The sequence below is a fragment of the Hemitrygon akajei genome, chromosome 2, assembly GCF_048418815.1.
Source record: "Hemitrygon akajei chromosome 2, sHemAka1.3, whole genome shotgun sequence".
Lineage (NCBI taxonomy): Eukaryota > Metazoa > Chordata > Chondrichthyes > Myliobatiformes > Dasyatidae > Hemitrygon > Hemitrygon akajei.
This window is the reverse complement of record NC_133125.1, coordinates 65,095,719-65,121,931: the sequence shown is the minus strand read 5'-3', so window position 1 is coordinate 65,121,931 and position 26,213 is coordinate 65,095,719. Positions and strand designations below refer to the sequence as shown.

General features: G+C 47.0%; 2 protein-coding genes across 4 annotated transcripts in view; both read right to left on the bottom strand.

Annotated features, from left to right (window-relative positions):
* Positions 1 to 26,213, bottom strand: part of LOC140713724 (thymosin beta-10) — a 452,521-nt gene that overhangs the window by 210,488 nt on the left and 215,820 nt on the right. The window lies entirely within an intron of this gene.
* frmpd1a (FERM and PDZ domain containing 1a) overlaps positions 1 to 26,213 on the bottom strand; it is a 175,401-nt gene that overhangs the window by 73,938 nt on the left and 75,250 nt on the right. For both annotated transcript variants that reach the window (XM_073024081.1, XM_073024089.1), the window contains exons 4-7: positions 24,070 to 24,172; positions 21,065 to 21,110; positions 11,648 to 11,752; positions 9,298 to 9,393 (exon numbers count right to left, since the gene is read on the bottom strand). In XM_073024081.1, the coding sequence (XP_072880182.1) occupies positions 9,298 to 9,393; positions 11,648 to 11,752; positions 21,065 to 21,110; positions 24,070 to 24,172 (350 nt within the window). The remainder of the gene's footprint in view (positions 1 to 9,297; positions 9,394 to 11,647; positions 11,753 to 21,064; positions 21,111 to 24,069; positions 24,173 to 26,213) is intronic.

The following is a 26,213-nucleotide window of genomic DNA, read 5'->3' as shown; positions in this document are numbered from 1 at the left end:
CACCCACACATACAACTACCACACACACAGACACACACTCACACACACACCTACCACCACACACACACACACTCACACACAACTACCACAGACACACACACACACACACCTACCACCATACACACACACACTCACTCACTCACACACACCTACCACCACACACACAGAGACACACACACCTACCACCACACACACACACACACACACTCACACACAACTACCACAGACACACACACACCTACCACCATACACACACACTCACTCACACACACACACCTACCACCATACACACACACTCACTCACACACACAAAACTACCACCACACACACACAACTACCACTCACACACACTCACACACACCTACCACCACACACACACACACACAACTACCACCCACACACACACACACACTCACACACACCTACCACCACACACACATACACACTCACACACAACTACCACAGACACACACACACACCTACCACCATACACACACACACTCACTCACTCACTCACACACACACACACACACAACTACCACACACACACACACACAACTACCACCCACACACACACACACACAACTACCACCCACACACACACACTCACACAACTACCACCCACACACACACACACACACAACTACCACCCACACACACACACTCACACAACTACCACCCACACATACAACTACCACACACACAGACACACACTCACACACACACCTACCACCACACACACACACACTCACACACAACTACCACAGACACACACACACACACACCTACCACCATACACACACACACTCACTCACTCACACACACCTACCACCACACACACAGAGACACACACACCTACCACCACACACACACACACACACACTCACACACAACTACCACAGACACACACACACCTACCACCATACACACACACTCACTCACACACACACACCTACCACCATACACACACACTCACTCACACACACAAAACTACCACCACACACACACAACTACCACTCACACACACTCACACACACCTACCACCACACACACACACACACAACTACCACCCACACACACACACACACTCACACACACCTACCACCACACACACATACACACTCACACACAACTACCACAGACACACACACACACCTACCACCATACACACACACACTCACTCACTCACTCACACACACACACACACACAACTACCACACACACACACACAACTACCACCCACACACACACACACACAACTACCACCCACACACACACACTCACACAACTACCACCCACACACACCTACCACCACACACTGAGAGAGAGACACACACACACAACTTCCACACACACACACACACACACACACACACACACAGAGACACACGCACAACTTCCACACACACACACACACACACACACACACACACACACACACACACACACACACACACACAACTACCACCCACACACACACACACAACTACCACCCACACACACACACACACACACACACGCACAACTTCCACACACACACACACACACACACACACACACACACACACACACACACACACACACACACACACACACACACACACACACACACACACACTTGCCAGCTGTCAGAACTGTCAATGAAACACATCACTGCATACAGCTATCCAACGATCAGAGCCTGGACTTGCATTGTGTCTACTGAATGGGAAACACTGGACAGGTCACCATGATAAATGCTGGAATATTACACTGACCCGAGATTATGACAAGGGGAATTACTTTTATGGCAAGGGAGTGCGTGACCTGTAATATAGTTTATTCAAAATGTGGGCATAGCCATCGCAGACTATAGACCTGTTGCTGTGATGTCTCTGTCTCTCTGCATCAGTGAAATACTTAGAGCAGAGCACAATTGATACAATCAGTTTGTGTGATTACCGACAATCCTCCCCTAGATTGACACTGTCTGTACAGGCGAGGCAGAGAGTCCTGAAGTCTGTGTTGGCTGCCTGCACTAGCTCTAAGAACAGTTCTTCTTGTCTGGACGAGAACTTGGAGTGGGAGAAGGAGAAGATCCGTGGTCATGGTCCATGTAGGCACAGCCAAAGGAGGAGGGAGATTCTGCTAAGGTTTATGAGAATTTCAGGCAGAACCACAATGGTGATTAGAGAGACAAATGCATGGCTTAAGTAGTAGAACTGCAGATGCTGGAAATACACGAAGGGCCTGGAAGAGCCATCCGTGGGGAAAGCTGACAGTCAACATTTCAGTTCATCAGCACTGACTGGAAGCAGCAGCTCTTCATTTCCCTCCAGAGATGGTGCCTGACGTTCCTGCAGCTGCTTTCTGTGTTGCTGTCGTTGAAACGGGTTCTGATTCTCGGGGCACCAGGAACGAAGAGATTGGGAGGGGCTCTACCTGAACGATACTGGGACCAGTGTCCTGATGAATCACATACACCGGGTAGTAGACTGGGTTCTATACCAACCAGGAACGGAGAGAACTCCAAGAATGGATGATTTAATACATCAGGAGGAAATGAGAGAGCAGTGGCACAGGATAGTGAGAGGGAACTGACAGTCACAGTGTGACACACTGAGGCAGAAGATGTAAAAGAAAACGTGCAAAACAGAATCATATCTGTAAAAATACCAAAGTCTGATGTTCTTTATGTGAATGGAGAAAGCATTTGCAACAGGACAGATGATAGCACAAATAACAAGATAGGTGTATGAAATTATAGCTGTTACAGAAAGGTGTTCGCGGGCAGACCAGGACTGTGAGCAGAATTACAGAGCGTCCCAAAACAATCTGCCAGAGGAGAAAGGAGGTGGGTTGGCATTGTTAGTTGAGGAAGGTACCAGAGCAGACCTCAGCTGTGATATAAATGTAGTGGATAGTGAAGTGTAATTGGTTTCGGCTAACATCATAATTAGCAGCGGAAAGAAAACACAGGTGGCAGTAATCTATAGACCCACGAAAGGTGACACCGCAAATGGTTAGGGCAGAAACAGCTTGAGAGACGGGTCAGCGGAGAGATGATGGCAGATACTGTATTCAATCAGCTGGTCTATGTTGCTTAGCGAGAGTCTGCCCTAATCAAAGAAGAGATTTCTATGAGAAAGAGGCACAATCCATGGTTAACAAAGGCGATCAAGGATAGTGTTAAAATGAACACTAGGGTATACAGAGTAGTAAGGGCTAGTGGTAGACCAGGCTTTTGGGAATTTAGGATCCAGCAAGAGAATACTAGAAGGCTTACACAGGAAGGGCAGAATTAATTTTTGAGAGAAAACTTGCACGTATTAAAACAACAATCAGTGAATGTTCCATTGGATATAAATGGGAAGAGGGCAGCTAGGATAAGTATGAGATCTGTAAGGATAGAGATGGGTAAATGTACACCTGCAGACAAATAAATATATTGGATAAATGTTTGTATCTGTCTTCACCATGGAACACATGGGTAATATCCCTACGATATCAGACAGGCTAATTCCACATAACATGGTAGAAGTTGCAAAATTCCTAATTACAGAGAGGACTTTAAGGTGGTCCTGTTGCCAGGACCTGGTGGTCTGATGCTCAGGTTTTAAGGGAAGTGGCTTGGCTCTTGCACTGCCCGGTCCGGGAGCAGCCAGCAGGCTCCTGGACGGCTTCACTCCACTCAGTGCTGAGCTAACTCCCCCGTTGTGGAGTCTGCTGTTGACTTTCCGTGTGTTTCTGTTTACTTTTATTTCACTATTTCTGCAATCTGACCAGGGCACTTCAGCACTTTACTGACGCGGTGGCTGCGGCCTGGACCGGCGTCACTCGCCTCAGACTGACCTGGCTCCGCGGCTGCGGCCTGGACCGGCGTCACTCGCTTCAGACTGACCTGGCTCCGCGGCTGCGGCCTGGACCGGCGTCACTCACCTCAGCGCTGACCTGGCTCCGCGGCTGCAGCCTGGACCGGCGTCACTCGCCTCAGACTGACCTGGCTCCGCGGCTGCGGCCTGGACCGGCGTCACTCACCTCAGCACTGACCTGGCTCCGCGGCTGCGGCCTGGACCGGCGTCACTCGCCTCAGACTGACCTGGCTCCGCGGCTGCGGCCTGGACCGGCGTCACTCGCCTCAGACTGACCTGGCTCCGCGGCTGCGGCCTGGACCGGTGTCACTCGCCTCAGCGCTGACCTGGCTCCGCGGCTGCGGCCTGGACCGGCGTCACTCGCCTCAGACTGACCTGGCTCCGCGGCTGCGGCCTGGACCGGCGTCACTCGCTTCAGACTGACCTGGCTCCGCGGCTGCGGCCTGTACCGGCGTCACTCACCTCAGCGCTGACCTGGCTCCGCGGCTGCGGCCTGGACCGGCGTCACTCACCTCAGCGCTGACCTGGCTCCGCGGCTGCGGCCTGGACCGGCGTCACTCGCCTCAGAGCTGACCTGGCTCCGCGGCTGCGGCCTGGACCGGCGTCACTCACCTCAGCACTGACCTGGCTCCGCGGCTGCGGCCTGGACTGGCGTCACTCGCCTCAGCGCTGACCTGGCTCCGCGGCTGCGGCCTGGACCGGCGTCACTCGCCTCAGACTGACCTGGCTCCGCGGCTGCGGCCTGGACAGGCGTCACTCGCCTCAGACTGACCTGGCTCCCCCGCTGCGGCCTGGACCGGCGTCATTCGCCTCAGCGCTGACCTGGCTCCGCGGCTGCGGCCTGGACCGGCGTCACTCGCCTCAGACTGACCTGGCTCCGCGGCTGCGGCCTGGACCGGCGTCACTCGCCTCAGCGCTGACCTGGCTCCAGGGCTGCGGCCTGGACAGGCGTCACTCGCCTCAGACTGACCTGGCTCCGCGGCTGCGGCCTGGACCGGCGTCACTCGCCTCAGACTGACCTGGCTCCGCGGCTGCGGCCTGGACAGGCGTCACTCGCCTCAGACTGACCTGGCTCCCCCGCTGCGGCCTGGACCGGCGTCATTCGCCTCAGCGCTGACCTGGCTCCGCGGCTGCGGCCTGGACCGGCGTCACTCGCCTCAGACTGACCTGGCTCCCCGGCTGCGGCCTGGACCGGCGTCACTCGCCTCAGACTGACCTGGCTCCCCGGCTGCGGCCTGGACCGGCATCACTCGCCTCAGACTGACCTGGCTCCGCGGCTGCGGCCTGGACCGGCGTCACTCGCCTCAGTGCTGACCTGGCTCCGCGGCTGCGGCCTGGACCGGCGTCACTCGCCTCAGACTGACCTGGCTCCGCGGCTGCGGCCTGGACCGGCGTCACTCGCCTCAGCGCTGACCTGGTTCCAGGGCTGCGGCCTGGACCGGCGTCACTCGCCTCAGACTGACCTGGCTCCGCGGCTGCGGCCTGGACCGGCGTCACTCGCCTCAGACTGACCTGGCTCCGCGGCTGCGGCCTGGACCGGCGTCACTCGCCTCAGACTGACCTGGCTCCGCGGCTGCGGCCTGGACAGGCATCACTCGCCTCAGACTGACCTGGCTCCGCGGCTGCGGCCTGGACCGGCGTCACTCGCCTCAGACTGACCTGGCTCCGCGGCTGCGGCCTGGACCGGCGTCACTCTCGTCAGCGCTGACCTGGCTCCGCGGCTGCGGCCTGGACCGGCGTCACTCTCCTCAGCGCTGACCTGGCTCCGCGGCTGCGGCCTGGACCGGCGTCACTCGCCTCAGCGCTGACCTGGCTCCGCGGCTGCGGCCTGGACCGGCGTCACTCGCCTCAGACTGACCTGGCTCCGCGGCTGCGGCCTGGACCGGCGTCACTCGCCTCAGACTGACCTGGCTCCCCGGCTGCGGCCTGGACCGGCGACACTCGCCTCAGACTGACCTGGCTCCCCGGCTGCGGCCTGGACCGGCGTCACTCGCCTCAGACTGACCTGGCTCCGCGGCTGCGGCCTGGACCGGCGTCACTCGCCTCAGACTGACCTGGCTCCGCGGCTGCGGCCTGGACCGGCGTCACTCGCCTCAGACTGACCTGGCTCCGCGGCTGCGGCCTGGACCGGCGTCACTCTCCTCAGCGCTGACCTGGCTCCGCGGCTGCGGCCTGGACCGGCGTCACTCTCCTCAGCGCTGACCTGGCTCCGCGGCTGCGGCCTGGACCGGCGTCACTCGCCTCAGACTGACCTGGCTCCCCGGCTGCGGCCTGGACCGGCGACACTCGCCTCAGACTGACCTGGCTCCCCGGCTGCGGCCTGGACCGGCGTCACTCGCCTCAGACTGACCTGGCTCCGCGGCTGCGGCCTGGACCGGCGTCACTCGCCTCAGACTGACCTGGCTCCGCGGCTGCGGCCTGGACCGGCGTCACTCGCCTCAGACTGACCTGGCTCCGCGGCTGCGGCCTGGACCGGCGTCACTCGCCTCAGACTGACCTGGCTCCGCGGCTGCGGCCTGGACCGGCGTCACTCACCTCAGACTGACCTGGCTCCGCGGCTGCGGCCTGGACCGGCGTCACTCTCCTCAGCGCTGACCTGGCTCCGCGGCTGCGGCCTGGACCGGCGTCACTCGCCTCAGACTGACCTGGCTCCCCGGCTGCGGCCTGGACCGGCGTCACTCGCCTCAGACTGACCTGGCTCCGCGGCTGCGGCCTGGACCGGCGTCACTCTCCTCAGCGCTGACCTGGCTCCACGGCTGCGGCCTGGACCGGCGTCACTCTCCTCAGCGCTGACCTGGCTCCGCGGCTGCGGCCTGGACCGGCGTCACTCGCCTCAGACTGACCTGGCTCCCCGGCTGCGGCCTGGACCGGCGACACTCGCCTCAGACTGACCTGGCTCCCCGGCTGCGGCCTGGACCGGCGTCACTCGCCTCAGACTGACCTGGCTCCGCGGCTGCGGCCTGGACCGGCGTCACTCGCCTCAGACTGACCTGGCTCCGCGGCTGCGGCCTGGACCGGCGTCACTCGCCTCAGACTGACCTGGCTCCGCGGCTGCGGCCTGGACCGGCGTCACTCGCCTCAGACTGACCTGGCTCCGCGGCTGCGGCCTGGACCGGCGTCACTCACCTCAGACTGACCTGGCTCCGCGGCTGCGGCCTGGACCGGCGTCACTCGCCTCAGACTGACCTGGTTCCAGGGCTGCGGCCTGGACAGGCATCACTCGCCTCAGACTGACCTGGCTCCGCGGCTGCGGCCTGGACCGGCGTCACTCACCTCAGACTGACCTGGCTCCGCGGCTGCGGCCTGGACCGGCGTCACTCGCCTCAGACTGACCTGGCTCCGCGGCTGCGGCCTGGACCGGCGTCACTCGCCTCAGACTGACCTGGCTCCGCGGCTGCGGCCTGGACCGGCGTCACTCGCTTCAGACTGACCTGGCTCCGCGGCTGCGGCCCCCCTTTTGGGGACCGTGTGTGGTATTTGTTCACTTTTTATTATTTGCACAGTTTATTCTTTTTTTTTAACCACACATTAGGTCTTTGTTACGTGAAGTTTTTCTTTTATTGTGTTCTCTTGTTTTGTGACTGCCTGCAAAAAGCTGAATCTCAGGGTGGTACACAGTATACTTTTGAGTACAGCGTGACTATTATTGGCAAGGCGCTAGAGTTGATAATTAAGGGAGATTTAGCTAATCATTCAGGAAAGCTCAATATTAAATCTAGTTAACCTGGTTTGAAGAATTATATTTGCCAACGTTGCTTGAATTCATTGAGGATGTAGAAAGATGATACTCAGGAACCTCGAGATGTTGTGTATTTACTTTTCCAAAAGGCATTAGACAAGGTGCCATGTAGGAGGTTGCTGTGCCTATTAAAAGCCCGTGGGATTTGGGGAGGTGTGTTAAATGGATTGAAAACTGGCTGTCACACAGAAAGCAGAGGGTAGAAATGAAACGGTGTTTGTCAGACTGGAAGGGGATAACTGGTGAAGTTCCACAAGGACCAGTACTTGGCCTGTGATTGTTCAAAACTTACATAAGTGACCTGGAACAGTATGTGAGGTTTCCAAGTTTACCAACAATACAAAAATAGGTGGAAGGGTATGTTGTGATAAGATTACTATGACTCTGCAACAGGATGCTCAGTAGATAAATTGAGTGACTGACCAGTAAATTAGGTTTAGTGAAGAGAAGTGTCAGGTCTTGCACTTCAGTAAGAGAAATTAAAAGGAGGATTATTATTTACATGGAGAGAGACTGCAAATGAGTACAGACATGGGGATCTAGGTGTTCTAGTGAACACATTACAAAGAGCTAGCAGGTAACTGCAGCAAGCAATTAGGAATGTAGGAAGCAATTTAGCCCTTATTGTGAAGAGGACAGACTTCAAAAATATGGAGGTTTTGCTGCAGTTGTGCAGGGTGCAGGTGACATGTCTGCAAACAGTTTTGAACTCCTTACCTAAAAAAAAACACTAATCATGGAGGCCATAGAAAGGAGATGCACTTTTGGATAAGTCCTGGGAAGAGAGGGCTGTCTTCCCAAGAGACACTAAATAGTTAGGACCTGTGTTCCATGGAGTTTAGTGAAATGAGAAGTATCCTTATGTAAGATCCTAAGGGAACTTAACAGAATAATTGTTGGAATGCTTTTGCTGGTCAGAGAGTCTCAAACAAGGGGACGTAACTACAAGATAAGGACTGGTCATTTAAAACTGAGGTATGGAGAAATCTCTTCTGCAGAGTGATGACTCTCCTGGAATTATTTTCCCTAGTTGTTTGTGGAAGCTGGATAATTAAAATTATCTAAAGCACATGTGGATAAATATTTAATAGATCAAGGAATTGAAGGGGTATGGAGAAGTGGCACAGAAGAGGAGTTGAGACCAGCAGAGATCAGCCCTGTTCACATAGGAGCCATGCATCTGTTCTCTATCTGCATTCTGTGTTTATTGTAGTGACTAGTACATGCGTGGGATAAAAACAAAGGGAATAAGTTACGTATTCATGCTTACTTCGTGGCAATTTAGAAGTTGGGGACTAAAGGAGGTCGTAACTTTTGCTGACCGCTCAATAACACTTAACTTACATTTGGGTCTGCTTGAGTTTCATCACTTCAAGATTGAATGTTTGCTAATTGCTAATAAAGGATCTGAATACATATCCTCGCCTTCTGAAGCGATCGTTATCGGGGTGAGGGCGCCTCGTGCGAGTCCATCGGGTCGCCGGCAGCGGCAATTGTTTTAGTTTTGGTTTGGCGGCTACAATCGTGTTAAATGACAGGGCAGGCTGGCATTGTTCGGTGGACGACATCTGCCCCTGTTGTGATGTACTGTACATGGGTGCTTGTGATCGGTCAATGAAATAAATGGCTGGGAATTTTCCTGAACAAAACCTTCAAGGAAGAAAACAAACAGCAAGGAGCTAAGAAAACTGGAAGAGTCTTTCTTACCTTCACAGTTGTATTTTTATCATATCTAAAGGCTTTAGTTTGTCCATTTTCCAAATATATTTTGAGAACATTAGGCATAAACAGAAGTGAGTTAACCTGTGAAGAGGAAAAAACATCAACCACTAGAATTATGTATTACAATAAAGAAACAAAGTCATGTACAGTTATCTTTACTCTGATACCATTGCTAAACTGAAGGTGAAGAAGAGTTGGCGGGGGTGGGGGAAGATGCAGGAAATGGAACAAGAATCATTGCTGCTGGAATTATAGGGACAGAATGAAATGTCATCAGAACAGAACTGAAAACAGATCATCAACCCACCACTACAAGTCCCACACTGCAGAACTGGAGATTTCACAGGATCCACGAGTTCTCCTGAGAGTTAAGATCAAGCAGATGGGTCTCTTGGAATCCTAAGATTTTGACTGCACCCACCAGCCTGTTGTCCCATTTCTCAGAACCTCATTTGTATCCATGGGCTCTCCAGAAAGATCAGACAATGCTGCAGAAGTCCATCTGGACAACTAATACTCTGAGAATAAATCAGTGTGAAGATACACAACAGAGCTTGGTACAAGGAAATGTAATTGCCCAACTATGACCAAATTAAACTCATCTTTAACTGGGGGTGAAAGGTGACCAAAGAAAATCAAGACCTCATTTTCATCCATTAGTGGTGAAAGAGAATTGGATCCTGGATTTTCTCACTTGTAGACCCCAGTTGATGGCAAAAACATCTCCTCCACAATCTCCAACAGCACAGGAGCACCACAGGGATGTCCTGGGCCCATCATATAAATAGAATTGCAGACAAAGCACGACAGGCCCTCTACTTCCTCAGGAGTCTGCGGAGATTCGGCACGTCATCAAAATCATTGACAAACTTCTATAGATGGGCGGTGGAAAGTGTGCTGACTGGCTGCATTACAGCCTGGTCTGGGAACACCAATGCCTTTAACTGGAAAATCCTACAGAAGGTAGTGGATTCAGCTCAGTACATCACAGATAAACCCTCCCTAACATTGAGCACACCTACATGAAATGTTGTCATAGTGAAGCAACATCCATCGTCAGAGACCCTCGCCACCCAGTCCATGATCTTTTCTCGCTGCTGCCATCAGGATAGAAGGTACAGGAGCCTCAGGGCTCACACCACCAGGTTCAAGAACAGTTTCTACCCCTCAACAGACTCTTGAACAAAAGGGCATAACTACACTCATTCTACTTCTGGTGTTCCCACAACTGATTATCTCACTTTAAGGACTTTATCTTACCATTTCATGCTTGTTATTTATTTATATTTGCCTTCGTACAGGTTATTGTCCATTGATCCTGTTTACAGCTACTGTTCTATAGATTTGCTCAGTATGCCCACAGGGAAAAGGATATCATGGTTGTATGTGGTGACGTGTATGTACTCTGAAAATAATTTTTACATTGAACTTTGAAAAATTTGTCATACAACCCATGGCTCAGATCTCAAAACATGTATAAATCTTCTCCTTCTTTGTATTCTTGTATCTCTAGCAGGTATCAACTCACCTCATTGCTCAAATGTGATGCAGCTCCTGGATTAACATTTTGGAAATGAAAATTGGGGCAGCTATTCTATCTGAGTGCATTGCAATCTGCCCACAGCAGTAACCATGATGTCTGTTGGAGGCATCATAACTGGCTCTATGATTTTGTATGTTGGCATATAAATGAAGTCAGGATCCCACCCACCCTGTGCATGGACTGTTTGTCCCACTCCCATCAGGGAAGAGTCTGTGTGGCATCCACACCAGAAACACTGGACCCAAACACAGCTGCTTCCCCAACACCTCCACCCATTAATCCTCCTCACCACCACTACATACGCATCACCTAGCATCACTTTGTCTACATACAATCAGTCTATATACAGTATATAACAGTTACTTGTACATTGTGCTTTAAAAGATTGCTTTGATATTTATATATATTGGATTTTTATTGTGTTCTTTATACAGTAACGGATCTGGAGTAACAATCATTTTGTTCTCCTTTACACTTGTGTACTGAAGAATGGCAAAAAACAGTCTTGAATCTTGAAATTATTGCATTGTGTAATTCCGTGCACCCGTAAGCTTGTTCTTATTAAACAGTTTTACGTTGAATTCTCATTTGGTACTGAAGGGAGTATCTTTGTTGGAGAGAATGCCTACAGTTCCTTAATGCTCACCTCAACACTAAGGAAGTGGTGTAGAACCGGACAAAAGGCCAATTTGTTCAGAAAAACAAAGGGCCTTTCACCCAGAACCAGCTTGCCTCTGACAGAAATACAATGGGCAGACCCACCAACCGACAAGACGTGCAGGAGAGACAAACCTGTGTGTGGCCATTGACAATCACTTCCTCAGCAAAACGTACTTTAACTGGGTTGCTTTTCAGTCTGGCTCGCTTCTCATCAGTGATAAACGATGACTTGGGCCCCTGGATAAAGCAGAAAGTATTACAATTAAATCATAGCACTGGCCTTCTGCGACAAGGTTGCATTGTTTTTAGGTAACTGTGCATTGAAGTTCAGTTTACAGAAGGGTATTCGTGGGATCCAACTCAAGTTTTAAATTGATGATAACAGATCATAAAAATAACATAGGAAATCAATTCTAAGTGTTTAGTTGCTAGTGGAGATTCAATGACTCAACCAGATCAGTAAAGGACAGAATATTTCACCGTGAATCTACTGTACTCACGCTCACTGTTATTCTAGCATCTGTTTTTCTACACTTTACATTTTACACATTGCATAATCTGCGTGTAGAATCTTAGAGTAATATAACACGGGGAAAAAAAAGCCCTTCGGCTGAACTGGTTTATGCCAACGACAGCATGCCCTCTGCCAGTGCCAGTTGCCCATATTTGGCCCAAAACCATTCAAGCCCCTCCCCTCCATGTACCTATCCAAAAGCCTCTTAAATGTTTCAATTGTACCCACCTCGAACACTTCCTCTTTCAGCTATTCTCTACCCTCTGTATAAAGATGTTAGCTGTCAGCTCTCTTTTAGATCTGTCCTAAGATCTCTCCTTCTAGGTGTGGACTCCCTTGACTCCAGCCAGCATCCACGTAAATCCCTTTACTCCAGTCAGTATCCACGTAAATCCCTTTACTCCAGCCAGCATCCACGTAAATCCCTTTACTCCAGCCAGCATCCACGTAAATCCCTTTACTCCAGCCAGCATCCACGTAAATCCCTTTACTCCAGTCAGTATCCACGTAAATCCCTTTACTCCAGCCAGCATCCACGTAAATCCCTTTACTCCAGTCAGTATCCACGTAAATCCCTTTACTCCAGTCAGCATCCACGTAATTCCCTTTACTCCAGTCAGTATCCACGTAAATCCCTTTACTCCAGCCAGTATCCACGTAATTCCCTTTACTCCAGTCAGTATCCACGTAAATCCCTTTACTCCAGCCAGTATCCACGTAAGTCCCTTTACTCCAGCCAGTATCCACGTAAGTCCCGTTACTCCAGTCAGTATCCACGTAAATCCCTTTACTCCAGTCAGTATCCACGTAAATCCCTTTACTTCAGTCAGTATCCACGTAAATCCCTTTACTCCAGTCAGTATCCACGTAAATCCCTTTACTCCAGTCAGTATCCACGTAAATCCCTTTACTCCAGTCAGTATTCACATAAATCCCTTTACTCCAGTCAGTATCCACGTAAGTCCCTTTACTCCAGTCAGTATTCACATAAATCCCTTTACTTCAGCCGGCATCCATGTAAATCTCTTCTGCACCTTCACCTGAACAATATTTTTTCTGTAACAGGGTGACCTAAACTCTATGCAATACTCTAGTGCAGTGTTACTAACAACTTTCATAACTGCAACATAATCTCCCTCAGTGCCTGACTTTCTTCACCACTCTGTCTACTTGCACTTTTGGCAAACTGTGCACTTGTACATCAAGGTCCCTCTATTCCACAACACTCGTCAGTACCCTGCCATTCATTGTACAAGTCCGACCCTGGTTCAATGTCCAAAAATGCATCACCTCACACTTAGCTACGTTGAAATCCATTTGCCATTTCCTCAGCCCTTTTCCCTAACTGATCAAAATCTCCTTATAATTCATTGTAACCTGCTTCACTATCAACAAAATCCCCCAGTTTAGCATCATCAGCAAACTTATTAATGTGCATTCACATCCAAAATATTTACTTAAATGATGAATAACAGGGGACCCCTCACTGACCCGTGGGACAGCCAATAGCCACAAAACTCGTCAGAGAATCGACCTTCAACCATCACCCTCTGCTTCATGTCACTGAACCAGATCTGAATCCACTTTGCTAGCTCCCACTGTCACCTAAACTTCCAGATCAGCCTGTCAGATGGGACCTTGTCAAAGTCATTACAACATTCACTGCTCTACCTACATCTACCCCCTTAGCTACCTCTTCAGAAGTTTAGTCAGACACGAAGCCAGGCTGACTATTCCTGATCAGGCCTTGATTATCCAAGTGATGGTAGATCCTGTCCCTCAGAACTCCCTCCAGTATCTTCCCTGGAACTGAAATCAGACTCATCGATCTGTACTTCCCTGGCCTGTCCTTGCCACCCTTCTTGAACATTGGAACATTAGCTGCCCTCCAGTCTACTGGAACTTCAACAGTGGCTAACAAGAAAGCAAATATCCCTGTGATTTCTTCCCTAGCCTCCCTTAAGGTCTAGGGGTTAGGTCCAGGGGAATTTCCCACCTTAATGCGCTTCATGACTGCAAATACATCCTTCCTTATAATCTGCATTTGTTCTAAGACAGCACGATTATTACTTTCATTTCTTCTGCATCCTAGTAAACATCTTGGAGAAATACATATTAAAAATCTCAGCCATCTCCTGTGGTTCGACACATAGGTGGCCCCGAGGCTATTTAAGAGGAGTTGGTCTCTTTCTAGTCACCCTTTTACTGTAAATATAACTCAGGAGCCTCTTGCGATTATCCTTAACCTCTCTGCCAAATTCATCTGAATTTAGCTGAATTCCTCCTGAATTCCCTCCTAAGCTGCTCTTTACCAGCAGATTCACTTCTACCTAAAAGCTTAAAGACGATGTATGCTTCCTCTTTTTCCTGACCAGATCCTCAATATCTCTCATCTGCCAGAGTTCATTGAACTTGGTGTAATGCCCTGATTTCCACTGTTATGCCGTGAGGTAGTTTATATTGCAAACACGAGGAAATCTGCAGATGCTGGAAATTCAAACAACACGCACAAAATGCTGGTGGAACAGCAGGCCAGGCAGCATCTATAGGGAGAAGCACTGTCGATGTTTCAGGCCGAGACCCTCCGTCGGGTAGTTTATATTAGCAGTTTTTTGTAAAAGCAGTGTGCCATGCTGGAAAGTGTGTTTTGGCTTCAGCTACAATAAAGACACATGTTGTCCAACTGAGGAATGTGAGTCAGCCAGTCGGGATAGTGGGGTGTGAGAGAAGGTTCTAGAGAGCTGTGGGGAAGAGTTTTCTGAAGGACAGTAGTCTGGTTTGAGGTCTTGTTAACAAGAGCTGCAGAGCGGGGCACAAGGGATAGATGCCACAGAATGTCATTGGAAGGAGAGTCCCTGTTACAAGAAGTGCTTTGTGCAGATGAATAGCTCCAAGGAGGAAGGGCCAAAACTCCTGAGAGAGCCAGTTCATTCAAGATGCTACTCGAGGGAAGTTTGGAATGTGGCTAGTGCTTTCATTCAGACCGGGGTTTAGCGCATGAGTAAGAGATACGCCCAAACACTCCAGTATGATCTCCAATACTCATGTGCACATTGGACTTGTTTAACTGTAGTAGGCCCTTTTCTTTTTCCTATTAATTGTTTGATAAAGTTGATAATGGCAAATATACTTTCTTTATAATTTTATGCAGTGTGGGATCTGTTTATCTTTCCAACCAATAACTGTGTATGGGCAGTATTTACACAGCATTCGCTCAAATCGATGTTTCTTTAATTGGAACATCATGACATTCCTGTTTGGTTAAACCGTAAATCATACTGACCTTAGAAGTATATTGTTTATGAAAGGCCTCTCACCACTGTGTCCCATGGCTGTTAGCAGAGTTAGCTAATGAGCCAAGTCTGTATTTGAGCCCCGGGGAGAAGGTTACATTTATTGGGGCTCATCTGGGATTTTGGGTGCTGTGTGACTGTTTTAGAATTGATTTAAGTGGCTTGTGTGTTTAAGCCAGTGGTTAGGCTAGTGTCAGGGAAAGTGATCAATGTATTTTATTATGGATGCTGCAGGAATAAAGGGTTGGTCAGATTTAAAGCATTATCCACAAATAATGCTTGTGATCTGAGCAAGGTGGAAAACCAAATTCCTGACAAATTGCTGCTAAAAGTGCTGAGTTCTGTAAAAGAGTTGAGAAAGGTTGCTGATCATCTGATCATCTGGTAAGGATGTTGTGTTAGTCCAGACTAGCAGTCACGTAACTGAAGTTGCACTGCCTGATAGGTTGGGAGACCCCAAAGAGGTGGGGTCATAGCGAGTCCATATTTTTATAGAAAAGGGACCTGTAGCTGAGAGCAAAGACTTTAAAGGCAAGTTGTTCTTGTTTCTGCGAAGTAAGGGAAAAGAGTTGCCTGATGTGAAAGGTCCAGAAGTCCTTCAGCAGTTGATGACAATTCTGAGTTCTGATGAAAGGTCTCAGCTTGAAAAGTTGACTAAATTTTTTTCTTAGATGCTGCCTGGTGATTTCCTCCAGAAATTTGTGTGTTTCATGATGGAAAATCTGAACTGGTTTTGACAATTACATCACTGTTGATAAATGCCAAAATTATCATAGGCTGGGAGTGTTCTCCGAAGTCAAGCCCACACCTGATGGGGAAGAAGAATATGAGGTTTGGGTGGTTCAGGTTAATGGATGAGTGTCAGTGCTCAAATAATATAAAAACACAGGCTGCTGGAGACTTTAAAGGCTCTGATATGACATAGTGAGATCCCTAAAGGCAGAAAACCCATTAGCCACGTCAGCTAATCTGCAAGCTCTGGAAGATGCTTTTGGCGTTGCTGAAATTGCAGCCGATCTTAGGATGAAGTTTAGGCACACGTTCCAGGAGGAGGGAGAGAAGCTGTCTGCCTACCTTTTCTGGTTGGAGAAACTGCTGCATTGTTTGCGTCACAAAGGGGGCATCCAGCTGTCTGCGAGAAATTGCTTGAGGGTGGAGCAAGTTGTGAAGGGCGCGCTGTCACATGACGTGATTGCTCTGTGTGTTCGAGGGACCCACAAGACGTGTCCTCCTCCATCTTTTATCGAGTTACTCAGAGAAGTTAGAGAGGAGGAAAATATGACTGAGAAGCAGGACATTTCCAAAAGCCAAGTGATGTCTTCAGTGGGAGCCTCTATTGCTAAAGTGACCCCTGATGCCACGGAGAAAGAGATTTTGAGGAATGAGGTGGAAAAACTTTGAGCTGAGCTGATTGGATGGATGCCTGCTATTGTTTCGGCTAAATGTGATATGTGTGCTGGGAAACCCAACCCTCCTGTCGGACTTAGGACGCAGAGGAACGCACTGAAAAGGGTCTCTTGACTGGGGGGGGGGGGCAACTGGTATTTTCCATTACAACTGTGCAGAAGATGAACATTTCAAATGAGACCATGAGAGACAGGGAAGTCTTTGAAAAGTAAGTCAACGGTTAATCAAACAGAAGAAAAGAGGCAGAATTACGGAGGGACACAGAAAAGGAGCAGGCTGGTGTCTTGGAGAGAATATGTACCAATCAGTGTATCAAGGGAAAAACTAAAGTGCAAAGCACTATTCCCAAAGGTTTAGTGGAGCAAGCTCTGATGTATCCATATGGATTTATGCTACAGCCACACTTGACATAGGTTGTCAAGTTACTTTCCTTTATGGATCCTTTTATAAACTGTCTTTGATGCATTTTCCATTGACGCCACTCAGTGCCCTTGAGATTCTGGGCTCAGTACTGATGAGTAGCCATGCGATGTTACTTGTCATTGAAACTAGAGTGTTTGAAACCGATGTTGGAGTAACTGAAGCTATTGACACACCACGGTAGGTTTGCCCAATCCGCTTGAAAAAGGGTGGAGCTTCCACTCATGTGAAAACAAATACTTCCATTTTGAGAAGGCTTGTGGGAGCGTGCAAGGACAGAAATTGAGATAACTTGTTGAGAACCTTGTCCACTCACGCTGTGTTCAGAGCTGCTTTTGAGAATGTGCAAATTCCTCCTAAGCATGATGATGGGTAGTAATGAGGAACTGTGTGGTACACCCTGCCTAAACGCATCATGTTAAGTCCTGGAAGAGTAGCTAGAGTGGCAGGAACACAACACCTCAGCCATCCAGCTGGATGCTTGGATAGTCAGGAAGAAGAGTCACGCTTACCTGCAGGAATGCTAGTGAGACCTGAACTGCAGAGATCTCCTGCTGTCTATGCAAACAGGATGACAGTGACCACAAAGAGGAGATATTGCCCTCAGACGTGAAATGCCAATTGCCCGTCTTTTCCCTTTGACAGTGGTGTCTAGTTTTCTGGGAAAAATGGAAGAGAATGTGTCTCCTGGATCGAGGAAGTCGACATCGAAGTGATTCACCAATACTCAAGGAATGGAAAAAGAAATTAACTGAGAAGATGTTGGAACATGAAGGTGTTTTTTCTACTGACGAGTTTGATGCTGGTTACTCTAAGAATATTTGCCACACTACTTGAGCGACCAAGGACACACCTTTCCAAGAGAGGTCTCACTAGTTAGCAACAACACAGACTGAACTCGTACAAACAAGCTGGAGGAACTCAGCAGGTTGGGCAGCATCAGTGGAAACGAGCAGTCAACGTTTCAGGCGGAGACCCTTCGTCAGGACTGAAGAAGGAGGGGGCAGGGGCCCTATAAAGAAGGTGCCAGGTGAAAAACCAATCAGAGAAAACGTCAAGGGGTGGGGGAGGGGAAGCAGGGAGGGGACAGGCAGGAGAAGTAAAGAAGGAATGTAAGGGGAAAGCACTATGGGTAGTAGAAGAAGGCAGAATCATGAGAGAGGTGATAGGCAGCTGGAAGAGGAGGCAGAGTGAAAGTGGGATGGGGGAAGGGAGAGGGAGGGAATTACCGGAAGTTGGAGAATTCGATGTTCATACCAAGGGGCTGGAGACTACCCAGATGGTATATGAGGAATTGCTCCTCCAACCGGAGTTTGGCCTCATCATGGGAGCACAGGAGGCCATGTATGGACATATCCGAATGGGAATGTGAAGCAGAGTTGAAGTGGGTGACAACTGGGAGATCCTGTCTGTTGTGGCGGACGGAGCGGAGGTGCTCGACGAAGCGGTCCCCCAATCTGCGTCGGGTCTCGCCAATGTAGAGGAGACCGCACCGGAAACACCGGATGCAATAGATGACCCCAACAGGCTCACAAGTGAAGTATTGCCTCACCTGGAAGGACTGTTTAGGGCCCTGAATGGTGGTAAGAGATGAGGTGTACAGACAGGTGTAGCACTTACACTTGCAGGGATAAGTACCAGGTGGGAGATCTGTGGGGAGGGACGTGTGGACCAGGGAGTCGTGGAGAGAACGATCCCTGAGAAAAGCAGAGAGGGGTAGAGAGGGAAAGATGTGCTTAGTGGTGGGGTCCTGTTGAAGGTGGTGGAAGTTACGGAGGATAATATGCTGGATCCGGAGGCTGGTGGGGTGATAGGTGAGGACAAGGGGGACACGGTCCCTGTTGTGGTGACAGGAGGATGGGGTGAGGGCTGAAGTGCGGGAAATGGAGGAGATGCGGGTGAGGGCATAATTGATGACGACAGACGGAAAACCACGATTCTTAAAGAAAGAGGACATTTGAGATGTCCTGGAACCGAAAGCCTCATCCTGGGAGCTGATGCGGCGGAGACGGAGGAACTGGGAATAGGGATTGAAGATGTTCGGCAGCACCTGCCTAAACTGAAGGAAGCGAAGTTCAGTCACGGAGGAGGGGGAGCTGAGCTGCTGGAAGGTATGAGTGTAGACAGGGGGAGGCATCCTCTAGTAGATGGGGAAGGTCACAAGGAGGGCCTGAGGCTGAAGAAGGTGATGATGAGACAAGGTCTCAGAGAGCTGGGAGACCCCAGATAGGCTGGCATATGATGCACTGGAGAAACAAAGTGTTACGTCCATCCCAATAGTGAGATACATTACTTCCATTTACAAATGGATTGAGGGGAGGGGTCCCGAAATCATGAAATTCATTTGAATACTGTGTTATTAATAATAGTTTAATAAGGTCCAAAGTCATGAGGACATGACCATTTTTGGAGGGAGGAGAGTGTAATGCCCTGGTTAAGATTTCCACTGTTATGCTGTGAGGTAATTTATATTAGCAGTTTTCTGTAAAAGCTGTGTGCCATGCCGGAAAGTGAGTTTTCCCTTCGGCTAAGATAAGGACACATGTTGTCCAACTTAGAAAAGTGTGTCAGCCAATTAGGATAGTGGGATGTGAGAAAAGGTTCTAGAGAGCTGTGGGGAAGAGTTTTCTAAAGGACAGTAGTCTGGTTTGGGGTCCTTTTGGTGGGAGCTGTGGAGAGGGGCACGAAGGAAGATACCGCAGAATGCCATTGGAAGGAGAGTCCCCATTGCAAGAAGTGCTTTGTGCAGAGGAATGGCTCCAAGAAGGAAGGGTCAAAACTCCTGAGAGAGCCAGTTTACTCGAGATGGCTCCGAGGGAGTTTGAAAATGTGACGATGTTTTCACACAGACGGTGGGTCCAGCCTGTGAGTAAGAGATACACCCCAGCATTCCCCAATATGAGCTCCAATGGTTCTGTGCACATTAACTGCAATGGGCCCTTTCCTTTTTCCCATTAACTGATAAATTGGTAAATACACTTTCTATATAATTTTATGCAGTGTGCAATCTGTTATTTCTTGCCGAATGATAACTGTGTATGGGCTATATTTACACAACATTCGCTCAAATCGAGGTTCCTTTAATCGGAATGTCCTGACATTCTTGTGTGGTTGAGCCCCAAATCGTAGCAACCTTGGACGTATATTGTTTATGAAAGGTGGCCTTCTCACCGCTGAGTCACATGGCCATTAGCGGAGTTAGCTAACGAGTCGAGTCTGTATTTGCGCCCCGGTGAGAGGGTTACATTGGTATGTCTATGCTTCACACCAACAGCAGTATGCTGCCCCTGGACCCTTGATATGACCATTTTAAACTCTTCTCACTTGCCAATTGTTAGAACGTAGAACACAGAAGAAAGACCAGTACAGCACAGTATGGGCCCTTTGGCCCACCATGTTGTGCCAACCAATATAAACATACTCAACAATCAATCTAACCCTCATGACTTCCTAGCTGAGCCATGGGGAACCTTGTCAAATGCTTTTTCTTTGCCTTTAAGTAGAGGTGCCCAGCCAACCCCAGCTAGATCCTACCCTGTACCCTGAAAGTTGGCCCTGCTCTAGCTCAGGACTTCAACCTTTGGACCTGTTATCTTTCTCCATAATTTAACCATTATCAAATTGTGGTATATGACAATTGTAGTCACAATTTTGTCTGGATTACTTTGACTAAATTACAAGAGGAATATCATTTCTTTAAAAAGTTTTTATGGAAGGAAGTGAGTAAAGAGTTTAGATGACATGATGCAAAACAAAAAGCAAAGTTTCGATGGGACATTTCCCGCTGCACCACAGAGTAAAAGCTGGAAGTCCAGCTCAATCGCAGTTTGCATTAGCACAAAGGAAGTGATGCGAGAAATACATCCTGACAATCACCAATCTACTGAAAAACTTTGGTAACAAGTCTCTACTTACTGAGTTATTTCGGAGTACGGTGACTGTAATTGAGTTACCACATTCCCTGCAACATATCAATGGAAAACCATTAAAACAAGATGACTAAATGCAAAAAATGGCACCAAGATAATACTGTGAAAATTGATGCACATGGCGTGAAGTCATCCTTGTTGGGATAGCCCATCATATATAACAAACTGGAATTTATAGCAACACGTGCAAAATGTATCTCACATAACATTCCTCATTTGCTTAACTCATAATTACAGCATCAGCAAAGTTTCTGATTCAGAGTGGCACCAATGGTCCCAACAAGGGAAACTGTATTTAATAAATTTAGAGACTCTATAAATTGTTTTTAAGTTCATGAAATGTAAATTCTCAAACTGGCATTCAAAAGTTTTTGAAATTCTCTCCAAAATAATTGAATCTAATTAAATTCTCTACACAAGTGTCATATTCAGCTGTGAACCAAGTACTGGAATGAGTATTGTATATGTATTTCAATAGAGAGGTCTGGACTAGATATTAACTGAAATCTCATCTGTGTATGTAATGTGGAACTTGATGGCTTGTCGAATGGAAAAAATAAAAGGTTTATGTAGTGAGGAAGTGCAAAAGGGGACGTTAAATTTGTACACAATGAACTTAAGAAATAGAAGCAGGTGTACAACACTAGGTCATTCAGTAATACCATTTATGTGCACTAACCCCAACGCTAAATATCCAGAACTGGTTCATTATCTGCAAATGTGTCTCCTTTGCCACCTAAAGCTAACCTCCCTCTGGATGAAGAAATACTTCTGAAATGCCTTCCCACTCATTCTGAGATTGTCACTCCTGTTCTAGAGAACACCGTCAAGGGAATTGTCAGCCCTGAATCTATTCTGTTGATCCTTGTGTGAAGTTTGTACGTTTCAATAACGCCCATCAACATGAAGTATCAGCATCTCTGTATTAACTTGTGGCGAGGAGCTGCATACTTAGACAACTATCTGTCGCACGATTTTCCATGACGAAAAAACCACACATCATTAGGAATTTCATTGCACTCTGGTGTATATGACAATAAACTAATCTGGAAATACTCAGCAGGTGATGTTGCATTTTTAGGAAAAGAAATGGGATTAATGTTTCTGGACAGAGTTTCTTCATCAAAACTTTGAGCTGAAATATTAACGCTGTTTCTCTTCCCACAGATGCGGCTTAACTTGCTGAGTGCTTCCAGCATTTTTGGTTTAGATTTTAGATTTTGAATATCTTCAGTTTACGTTTAATTTTCATTTACCTATCAGGCAGTCAAGCATATCAAACTTACCAAATTCCATGAGTATTCTGAATGTCCCTGGCATTGATTAATAGTCAAAAGGTGATAGCAAATTAATGAAAGCCTTCATTTCTTTCAATCATAAAAGTTACAAAAACAGGTCGGGAAGTAAAACAATTTAAAATACTTAATTAAACAAAAAATTAAAATAGGGTGCATAAGTTATCTGGCACTTATATTTATTCCTCAGTCTTTCTCCATTGAAAATAATGGACTCACTAGTCTAGCATGACACAGATTTCACAAGCAGATTTCTCGATTAAAAACTGCAGACCGTATGTTTTCACTGGAGTCCATGAGGAGTTCACTGTCAAAGTGCAGTCAGCAAAATGGCAAGAGGATATAGCCAACAAGTTCAGGACTTTAATGTTCAGTGGCAATTCATCATTTCAGTAAAGAACTGGTAACATTTCCCTGAACTTTCTGGAATAATCTACAAACAGTATTTATACAATGGATATAATGACAATTGAAGTGGCCTTGTATAGGGGGACTCAAAAGGATGCATAATAGAGAAATTAATTGTCAATATGCAGAGAAGAAAACAGTGTATTAGGTATGAATATGGTGTCCTGGATGCAAATACAGCTCAGTAATGCTCAGAAAGTTATATTAGAGGCTAAGCAGGTGTTCCATACCTACTTTTTGTTGTCAAGTTGTCTGGGTCTAGCTCCACAAACTCTGCCTAATTTGCTAAGTATTTCCAGCACTTTCTCTTGCAAAACCTTCCTTTCTAATTAGGTATATTTCAGTTTTCAAGACTCTACAGTATGTTAAACATTTGAGATAATGCAAAATTCCCAGCATTTTTATTCCAGATTTCCAGTATTCCTTACAAATTCATTTTGTTTTTTTTTTGGTTTTCAGATTAACATTCTGCATTTGCATCTTTCCCAGGTTTAATATACTTGCACTAGCATTCTTTTTGACTCTCAGTGCTTCCACTTTCTACCCTATTACAAACCTTCCTTATCATTTTCTCCTCTCTTCCCTTATCCCTCTGCATCTTAAAACGTTTTTTATAGGCAACCATTCCCAGTGTGATGGCCTGAACTTAGCACTGTTTCTGTCCCCACTGAAGCTTCCTAACTTGCTGAAATGTTCCCGTGTTTTATGTTGGTGTTTAAGCTATTGGAGGTTATTCATTGATCTGCAGAGACAGGTTCAAATTTCACCACAGCAGCTGCAGTATTGAAATTACTGATATTGAAATTACTAAATTGTTGAATTAGCCTGTCTAGTTCACCAATGCTTTTCAATGCCATTCTTCTCTTGTCTGGCCTATATGCTTCTCCCCATTTAGTGCAATGTGATGGTTCTTATCCACCTCCTGCAAATGGTTTAGCAAGCCATTCCAGATTAGCTAGGAAACTGACCCTAAAGAGCAATACTGACATCCCATGAATGAATAAGTGAAGACATAGTCTTTACAATTGTTGAACAGACAGATCCTGGCCTTCCTTCATCAAAGTGGTTTCATTTCTTAGCTCAGCACTAACAATGACAAAAACTTGCATGTATAAAGTAAAATATTCCAAAGTATTTAACAGAGACGAATATCAAATAAAGTTCGACTCAATCCACTTAAGGAGCTAAAGATCATTTACATTTTTCATGCAGTCCTCTGGTGGGTCTGCCACTTATTTGCTGGCAGTTAAAACTTACTGCTTACTGAATGTTTAAAAATGTTAATTACCTGATAATATTATCTATATGTTCCTGGGAAATAGAATCTAGAGGTATATTGTTAATCTGTATAACCTGTTCTCCGGCAAACAGTTTTCCTTCTCCTGGTCCACCTAAGGAGCAAAGGGAATAATCATTTTGCTGGGTGCAACATTGATGAAAGACAAATACAAAGTAAGTGCTGGAAATGTACAGCAGGCAGGTCTAAACAGGAAGAGGTGATTAAGTATTTCACTAGTCAACAGTGTGTCACAGGTCGAATTTGTGTAAAGTGCAAGAGGATCTTGTAAAGATCAGGGACAATAATTGACCAAACTGTTCTGATCAGAAGAGAACAGGAAGAACAGTTATAAAGTGTCTAAAAGTAGCCTGTTAAACTTAGAAAAATGTTTCTGACTGGCCAACTGCCCATTTCCAGCTGTTCCTGTTTCATTACGTTAATTATTCCTGATTCTTTTTCCAATAATCATTTATCTTAACAGTGCATTTGCACATTTCCAGTCAGTGGTAAGTCTTTGAAATAGTACTCAGACTCCAATTTATAATCATGTAGAACTTTCTCTAGAATTCTCAAAAATATGTTACATTTGTCTTAATATGAAATTAAAAAGGACTTGTGACTTTCCCAGAGTATATGCAGAGATGGCTCAGACTTAAATTATTTTCCTGGACAGAACTTTTTTTAAATTTAGAACGTAGAAGAGTACAGCACAGGAACAAGACCTTTGAACCAAAATGTTGTGCTGAACCAGCTGAAAAGTAAATCAACCCCCCCAATCTAATCCCTCCCATCTACACAATGTCCATATCTCTCTATCTTCCTCACTTTGTGTGCCTATTTAAACATCTCTTAAGAGCCTCCAATGTATTTGCCTCTACCACCATACCAGGCATCCACCACTCTCTGAGTAAAAAACTTATCTCTCACATCCCCTTTGAACCTACCCCCTCTCACCTTCAAGCACGCCCTTTGGTATTAGACATCTCTACATTGGGAAACCAGATGCTCCCTGTCTACTCTATCTATGCCTCTCATAATTTTATAAACCTCTGTCAGCCTCCACCACTCCAGAGAAAACAACCCAAGTTTATCCAGCCTCTCCTGATAGCACATGACCTCTAAACCAGACAGCATCCTGGTAAACCTCTTCTGCACCCTCTCCAAAGCCTCAACATCCTTCCTATAATGGGGCGACCAGAACTGTACACAATACTCCACATGTGGTCTAACCAGAGTTTCATAAAGTTGTAACATAACCTCTTTACTTTTGAACTCAATACATTGATTAATAAAAGCACACATTCCATAAACTTAACTACCCTATTGACTTGTGTAGCCGCTTTCAAGGAACTATGAACTTGGACCCCAAGATCTCTCTGCTCAGCACACTGCACACATCTGCAATTGATCTATATCTCGCTGTATTCTTTGCCAGTCTTCTACGCTATTAACAACTCCACCAATCTCGGTATCATCCGCTAACTTACTAACCCACTCATCTACTTTTTCATTGATGTCAATGTTTGTAAGACAGGGTTAGTGACATTTTTATAAAGTACTGCTTGATTGTCCAACTCACAGACCCTTTCAAAGCATATACTTTGATCTGGCAGTAATTCACAGGAAGGAGATATGTAAGGACAGTCAAATAAAGTTCAGGCAGTCCTTAGGTTACATTAGGATTCCATTCCTGAGCTGGTTTCATTGTAAGTCATAAATGTTGGTTTTCCATGATCAGCCAATGTTATTGGTCCACATTGACTTGTTATAATTATTTCATTTCATATTCACCCTCAAACTATCTGTAATGAACACATGGAATGTATATTGTATCCAGTCATTGGTGAACACCATGAGATATTATATTATTATTACTACTACTATTAGCTGAAAAAATAGTTTAAAACTATATGGGAGAACTAGTGTAATATCGGAACTCCATACATCAGATCATTGACAACTCAGGAAGGCCATATACGAGGCAGTCCACAATCTAGTGTGTAAATAAAACACCATGGAGTGCAGCAAAAACAGAGAAGTGCTGGAGACTCAGCAGGTCCAAAACCTGCATAATTAATGTTTCAAAGTGTCCTCTGTTTTTCATTCCACAGATGTTGTCAAATTTCCTGATTCTTTAGAGCATTTTCTGTTTT